Source organism: Eimeria maxima, genomic scaffold, assembly GCF_000499605.1.
Source record: "Eimeria maxima Weybridge genomic scaffold, Emw_scaff222, whole genome shotgun sequence".
Classification (NCBI taxonomy): Eukaryota; Apicomplexa; class Conoidasida; order Eucoccidiorida; family Eimeriidae; genus Eimeria; species Eimeria maxima.
In genome coordinates this window covers 7,432-15,000 of record NW_013563689.1, presented here as the reverse complement: position 1 = coordinate 15,000, position 7,569 = coordinate 7,432, and the positions used below count along the sequence as shown (strand labels likewise).

Below are 7,569 nucleotides of genomic sequence, written 5' to 3'. Positions count from 1 at the left end.
GGGTTTAGGGTTTAGGGTTTAGAGCTATATATACCCTAACAATTGAATGTGGCAGACATGCGCTGGAGCTGCAGATGGATGGCCCGAAGCGGCCCCCGAGTCGGCTGCTGCTGCTGCTGTTGCTGCTGCTGCAGCAGAGGCATATAGGGTCTGCAGCAGCAACTGATGCTGCTGCAGCAGGAGTAGCTGCACCTCCTCTGCTGCAGTGCAGCAGCTGCTCCTCTCCCTCCCCCGTACAGAACAGACCCGTGGGAGCGGCAGCAACACAATTAAATGCAGCAGCAAATGCAGCAGCAACTGCTGCAAGAAGTGCAGCAGCAGCAGCAGAAATAGCAGCAGCAGGTGTGCGTACACCATCTGCATTTCTGCTCGCAAAGGTCCCCCGTAGCAGCAGCAACAGCAGCAGCAGCAACACCGTACGCAATCGTACCAGCAACACCGCCAGCAGCCGCAAAAGCAACAAAAACAGCAGCAAAAGCAGCAGCAGCAACAGCAGCAGCAGCAGCAGCAACAGCAGCAGCAGCAGCGACTTAATAAGGGTGTCCAAGAAGGTTAAGGAATTTGACAAACTGTTGGAGCCTTTTGAACAGGCAGCACTAAAGGCAGCAACGCGAGGCAGCAGAAGCAGCAGCAGCAGCAGCAGCAGCGACAGCAACAGGAGCAGCAGCAGCAGCGACACCAGCAGCAGCAGCAGCAGCAGCGGGTGCTGCGTCACTGTAGAGGGGGAGGAAGTGCTGAGGGGAATAGCCGATCCTGAGGGTTTGCAAACATTCGCCGCAGGACTACTCAGCTCCCTAGGGTAAACCCTAAACCCTAAACCCTAAGCCTTAAACCCTAAACCCCAAACCCTAGGCCTTAAACCCTAAACCCTAGACTTAGAAATGGAAAGGTCAGTTGATGCTGGATCGAAGGCCACTCTTTTTATGTGTATTTGTCTTATGCTGCTGCTGCTGCTGCTGCTGCTGCTGCTGCTGCTGCTGCTGTTGCTGTTTAGACTGAAGAGGAGCCACGTAAGTGTGCACTGCGTGGGGGAGAAGCAGATGCAAGAAATCCGTAGCGACTATGACCCAAGCAGCAGCAGCAGCAGCAGCAGCAGCAGCAGCAGCAGCAACAGCAGCAACAGCAGCTGCAGCAGCAGCAAGCCTGCCTTAGGGCCAACAGACATCTTATCGTTTGCTGCTGTGGAGCCGCAGCGCTTCGTGCAGCGGCGGGAGTTGCTGCTAAAAGCTGCAGCAGCAGCAGCTGCTGCTGCTGCAACAAAAGCAGCTGCTGCTGCACCTGCAAAAAACATTAACACAGCAGCAGCAGCAGCAGCAGCAGAATCGCAGCAGCAGCTGCTGCTAGATCTTAAGGATATCCGCAGGCGGCGGCGGCGGACGTTCTTAGGCGATGTTTTCCTCTGCCCCTGTAAACCCTAAACCCTAAACCCTAAACCCTAAACCCTAGAGTCTTAGTACGAACGAAGCCTGGTAGCGGACGGTTCCCGTTCGTTGCTGCTTATCATTTGTTGCTGCTGCTGCCATTTGCTGCTGCTGCTGCTGCTGTGCTGCAGCTGTGGTGTATAGACAGCAGCAAGATGATAGGAAAAAGCTTGAAGCTGCAGCAATGCAAGACGCAGACCCTGAGCCTCTACCTCAAAAGTCCGTCTTCCGCTGCTGCTGCTGCTGCTGCTGCTGCTTCTATTGCTGCTGCTGCTGCTGCTGCTGCTGGCGTTGATCCTGTGGGGAATCCACCGGAGCTGCTGCTGTTGCTGCTGCTGTGTGTGCTGCTGCAGAGGAGTGCTGCGGCGTCTGCTGCAGTCGTGGTCTACAGAGGAGAGGCTGCAGCTGCTGCTGGTGCATTCTGTGCTGCATCTTATCGGGTAAACCCTTAAAATATGAGGGTTTAGGGTTTGAGGGTGAGGGTTTAGGGTTTGAAGCTGAGGGTTTAGGGTTTGAGGATGAGGGTTTAGGGTTTAGGGTTTAGTGTTTGTATTTTTTGCAGGTTTACGCACGACACTCCGCAGCAAACAGAACAAATGCGCGAAGTTGAAGAATTTTTGTGCTGCCTAAACCCTCCAAGACAGTTCAAGTACTAAACCCTAAACCCTAAACCCTAAACCCTAAAGTGTAAACCCTAAACCCTCGGACGGCTGAGCGTGCCCTGTAACGGGAAGCCATAGACCCCACACCCGATAGATAGAAACCCCTAAACCCTTGTTCTTGGCCAAGTGCTTCTTGGACGCTAGGGTTTAGGGTTTAGGGATTAGGGTTTAGGGTTTTCTGTGCAGGTTGCATGTGGCTGGCGTGGGGCTTGACATCGTCTCTATAGAGCGGCTGCGAACAACCCTCGGCCGTTTGCATGCAGCGGATACAGCAGCAGCAGCAGCAGCAGCATCAGCATCAGGTGCAGCAGCAGCAGCAAGAGGAAAGGGTCTCTCTACTGCAGCAGCAACAAGGTGTGCATGCAGCTGTATGTGCAGATACACCTCACGTCTGCTGTCGCCTCTTGAGGCAGCAGAGATGCGACGGGCATATCCAACCCTATTTAAGCTGCATTGGACCTTAAGACAGCAGCAGCAGCAGCAGCAGCAGCAGGGCAGCAGCAGCAGCAGGAGCAGCACAACAACAACAGCAGCAGCAGCAGCAGCAGCAGCAGCAACAGCAGCAGCTACTCCTGAACAAGAAGCAGCAACACTAAGAAGAGCAGCACGATTTTTAAGTCGGAGATTTGCTGCTAAAGAAGCAGCAGTTAAGGCTCTTGGTCTTGGATTAAGTATTCTTAGTCCAAGTATACAAACCCTAAACCCTAAACCCTAAACCCTAAACCCTAAATACTAAACTCTAAACACTCGGGTGGTGTATACACATAAGGACACTAGTGATAGTACATGCAGGCACTACTGTAGTTACAGATGTTACACATGCGTGTGCTGCTGCTGCTGTTGCTGCTGCTGCTGCTGCTGCTGCTCAGGCGGTTTATCTCTAAGTGATGTTGAGGTGCAGCACGGGCAGGCAGGGAATCCGCTGCTGCTGCTGCGAGGTGCAGCAGAAGCAGCAAGACAGCAGCAGAAGCTGCGGGCACTTTTACTGTCTCCTTCTGATGATGCAGGGGTTGCTGTTGCGCAGGTAGTTGCCTGCTGCTAAACCCTAAACCCCAAACCCTAAACCCTAAACCCTAAACCCTAAACCCTAAAATATATTGAGAGGTTGCACAATTTTTGAGGCGTTAACTTCAACGCCTGTTAGCAAATACACGCAGCGCCACCCTGACTTGCTGCAGCAGCTGCTGCTGCTGCTGCAGCTGCTGCTGCTGTAGAAGTGACGTAGCAGCAGCAAGTGCAGCAGCAGAAACTGCAGCTGCTGCTGTGCATGCAACGTCAGCCACTAGGCCACTTCGGACGCATCCTGTTTTAACGGAATTCTGCGTCTGCTGCTGCTGCTGCTGTTTCTGCTGCTGCTTCTGTTCATCTTGCTGCTGCTGCTGCTGCTGCTGCTGCTGCTGCTGCTGCTGCTGCAGTAACACATAGATTGTCTCCCAAACAGAAGCTATGCTGCATCGGCTGCTGTTGCTGCTGCTGTCTCAGTCATATCGTCGTCGTCACCTGCTGCTGCTGCTGCTGCTGCTGCTGCTGCTTGTATCTTGCGGGGGGAGTTGGGCACTTCTGACGCTGCTTCTGCTGCTGCTGCTGCTGCTGCTCCTTCCGTTGCTTCCTCTTTCTTTGCTGCTTCTGTTGCTTCTACCTCCTCCTCTGCTTCTGCTGGTGCTGCTGCTGCTTCTGTCAGTGTTGTTGCTTCTGCTGGTTCTGCTGCTGGTGCTTCTGCTGGTTCTGCTGCTTGTGCTGGTGCTGCTGCTGTTTCTGGTTCCGCTGCTGCAACTGCTGCTGGTGCTGCTTCTGCTGGTGCTGCTGCTTCTGGTTCTGCTGCTGCTGGTGCTGCTGCTACCTCGGTTGCCTGGGGTGTAGCTGCATCTGCTGCTGCTGAGACAGCAGTTACACCAGATGACTCATCAGCGGACGGTTTGCTGCTGCTGCTGCTGTTGTCATTGCTGCTGCTGTCGTTACTGCTGCTGCTGTTGCTGCTGATGCTGAGGTTGTTGTTACTGCTTTTGTTGCTGCTGCTTGTGATGCTGTTGCTGCTATTGCTGTTGCTGCTGATGATGTTGTTGCTGCTGCTGTTGTTGCTGCTGGTGTTGCTGCCTGTGCTGCTGCTGCTGCTGCTGCCGATGGCTTCCTCAAGAACTTTCTTGAAGGTGTTAACAGAAGGAGAGATGCCCTGTAAATGCAGCAAAACAAACAGCAGCAGCAGCAGCAGCAGCAGCAACAGCAGCAGCAGCAGCAGAACACAAGAAGACGTTTAAGCAACGACCTCCTTTCTGCTATCGGGCTCTCCTGCCTACACTTGTCGGAGAAGGGTTTAGGGTTTAGGGTTTAGGGTTTAGCGGACCTTTAGCGTCTGCCCCTTAAATAGAGCAAAGCAATGCCCATATTGAGAAACAGCCTCCCTTAGAGGTGCATGCACTCCAGCTGCATATACACCCCACCAAACCCTAAACCCTAAACCCTAAACCCTAAAAAACCCTAAACCCTCAAAACACTAAACCCTTGATGAATCATCTGACGATATACTGCGGGGAAGACGGGCGGGTGGCAACGTGTTAAGGGTTGAGGACTTAGATACACACTAGCTAGGGTTTAGGGTTTGGGGTTTATTACCGTCTTGAGGCATTTCTGCGGTGTCTAGACAGATAGGGGTTAGCTGATCTAATGCCCAATTTGCTGCTTCTCCTTCCTCTAAGAAAATAGATAATTCCTCTAATAAATTAAGAGGTGCAGATACACCGCAACTGCTGCTGCTGCTGCTGCTGCTGCTGCTGCTAGGGGTTGCAGGAGCCACAAGACAGAGAACATATGCATCCATTCCCTCGCAACTCTCAAGACGAAGAGAAAGCTCAGGCCAAGTCGACTGCACCGCAAACCCTAAACCCTAAACCCTAATGGTTAAACCCTAAACCCTAAAGCAGGCCAACAATCCTGGTAGACACCGTGTGCATGCAGCAGAGGCCTACGCTTCCATCCCTCCGTTACCCGAGCACATAAAAAATTTTTAGGGTTTAGGGTTTAGGAATTAGGGTTTAGGGTTTAGGAATTAGGGTTTAGGGTTTAGGGTTTACCTGCTGCAGCCTCTTGTCACAAGCAACAACTACAGGCTCTGCTCGCTGCGGCATTCGTCCTCGTCGTAGCAAATCAAAGATGTGCTCAGAGTGGCTCTGGTCTACTGCAGCTTTCTGCTCACAAACCCTAAACCCTAAACCCTAAACCCTAAATCTCTCTTTGGCGACAGGCAGACAGCCAAGAGCAATTGATGATTATAAACCCTAAACCCTCATGAGAAACCAAAACCCCAAACCCTCGTTCAACAGGAGGAACCGCTTCGCTATAAACCTACTGGCGTGGTTTAGAATTAGGGTTTAGGGTTTAGGGTTTAGGGTTTAGCTAGACCCACCTTAGCCTTGAACTCAGGATCTCTGCAGTGAGTAGCAATCGCCTGAAGAAACACCATCGGCGTCAGCTCCACTTGCTGCTGCTGCTGCTTCTGCTGCTTCTGCTGCTGCTGCTTCTGCATGCGCTCGTGGTACAGCAGCAGCTGCTCCTCCAGCAGCACGGATCGTTCTGCTTCTGTGTTGCTCTCCTGCAGCTGCGCTGTCACTGCAGCAGTTGCACCCTCCGGAGATAGTTCTGCAGCCGCAAACCCTAAACCCTAAACCCTAAACCCTAAACTCTAAACCCTAAACCCTAGATCCTAAATCACAAACCCTAAACCCTAGGAGCCACGAACATACAAATAAATACCAGCAGATTTAATTAGCAAGAGACAGAGAAGACCCAAAGGGATCGGGTTTTGGCTATGAAAGGGCAAGGGTTTAGGGTTTAGGGTTTAGGGTTTAGGGTTTACCTCTTTCTGTGGTTGCCTGCAATATTTGCCTAAATTTTTCTTCTTTTCTTCGTTGAATTTTATGCAATATCTGCAAAACCCTTTCTTGTGTTAATTCCTCAGGTACCTCCAGTCCTGTATCCGCAAACCCTAAACCCTAAACCCTAAACCCTAAACCCTGATCATGTAGCCATCGCACGTGGACCACAAAGCAAAACTCACAAATAGGTGGCTGTTAGGGTTTAGGGTTTGGCTATAAGGACAGCACCGCCACAAGTATTCATGATTAGGGTTTAGGGTTTAGGGTTTACCGGGGAGGAGAGGGAGGGTTCCTTGCATTGCGTCTTCATACATCTGTCGCATGCCGGTGACCAGCTTCTTGACCTCCGGGTTCTGTTAACCACAAACCCTAAACCCTAAACCCTAAACCCTAGAAGCAGTGTCCCCTAGAGGGTTTAGAGGAGTGGATGAGGATTAGCTGTCTTTCGAGGGTTTAGGGTTTATGTTTCTGTGTATGGTTTCTTTACTTAAGGGTTTATATGGTCCTTCACCATATAAACGCCAATTAAGGGTTTAGGGTTTAGGGTTTAGGGTTTAGGGTTTACGGTTTCTGCAAGATGGGTACAACGGGAATTGAACTCAGAAGGAGAAATATCTACAGTCGCCAACACTGCTGCTTCTGCTGCCTCTAATCGGGCTAGCAGCATTCGTTGTAGACTGACGGCCTCCATCTGCAACAAAAAAAAAGGGTTTAGGGTTTAGGGTTTAGGGTTTAGGGTTTGCGGGCGGAGGGGGGAGTCACATCGGTGCTGCTATATGGATAGAAACAACAAACCCTCAAAACAACGCATACACTAACGACTAGCTTACACGATTAGGGTTTAGGGTTTAGGCTTTTAGGGTTTAGGGTTTAGGGTTTAGGGTTTACCGTCTCCCGTATAGACCGCGAGCTTGGGCTTCCTCGTCCCTTTCCTTTGGCGTCGAGGCTTGACAATAAATTAGACGTCATTCTGCACATAAACCCTAAACCCTAAACCCTAAACCCTAGACCCTAGACCCTAGATAGTTGCTGTGGGTTAGGGTTTAGGGTTTACCTCTAAAAAAAAGTAACTGGTGTTGAGGGTTTAGGGTTTAGGGTTTAGGGTTTAGGGTTTACTGTGCTGCCTCGGCGAAGACTCTATGGAACTCTTTAGTAATTTTTTTTAATAGAGCAATAATTTCCTCATCTGTACAAATCGTGCTGCTGCTGCTGCTGCTGCTGCTGCGCGTTAAATAGAATGCTGCTGCAGCACCAGCAACAGCAACTAAACCCCAAAATAGCCGCTGCTTCCCATCCTCAACAGCAGGCTGAGAAAACGTTGCCCCCATTGCTGCTGCTGCTGCTTTTGCTGCTGCTGCTGCTTTTGCTGCTGCTGCTAATTCTGCTGCTTTTGCTGCTGCGGCGGCTGCTTCTGCTGCGGCGGCTTCTGCTGTGGATGCTGCGGCTGATATTGCTGCGGCTCCTGCTGCGGCTGCTTCTGCTGCGGCTGCTTCTGCTGCGGCTGTTTCTGCCGATGCTGCTGCTGCGGCTGCTTCTGCTGCGGCTTCTTTTGCTGCTGCTGCTGCTGCTGCTTCTGGGGCGTCGTTGTTGCTGTGGCGGATGTTGCTAATCCTGCGG

The 7,569-nt window shown here is 51.6% G+C and overlaps 2 protein-coding genes across 2 annotated transcripts; one reads left to right on the top strand and one right to left on the bottom strand.

Annotated features, from left to right (window-relative positions):
• Positions 1 to 1,040: 1,040 nt before the first annotated feature.
• EMWEY_00022600 (phosphopantethiene--protein transferase domain containing protein, putative) lies at positions 1,041 to 2,679 on the top strand (the record flags this gene model as incomplete). Its single annotated transcript, XM_013477909.1, has 6 exons — positions 1,041 to 1,407; positions 1,553 to 1,640; positions 1,775 to 1,861; positions 1,984 to 2,070; positions 2,270 to 2,412; positions 2,549 to 2,679. The coding sequence occupies 6 exons, from the start codon at positions 1,041 to 1,043 to the stop codon at positions 2,677 to 2,679; spliced, it is 903 nt and encodes a 300-aa protein (XP_013333363.1).
• An 848-nt stretch (positions 2,680 to 3,527) lies between these two features.
• On the bottom strand, positions 3,528 to 6,643 carry EMWEY_00022590 (hypothetical protein, conserved; the record flags this gene model as incomplete). The annotated part of the gene is made up of 8 exons (XM_013477908.1): positions 3,528 to 4,253; positions 4,425 to 4,504; positions 4,694 to 4,943; positions 5,152 to 5,265; positions 5,484 to 5,716; positions 5,934 to 6,047; positions 6,224 to 6,305; positions 6,518 to 6,643. The coding sequence occupies 8 exons, from the start codon at positions 6,641 to 6,643 to the stop codon at positions 3,528 to 3,530; spliced, it is 1,725 nt and encodes a 574-aa protein (XP_013333362.1).
• Between the last annotated feature and the right edge of the window lie 926 nt (positions 6,644 to 7,569).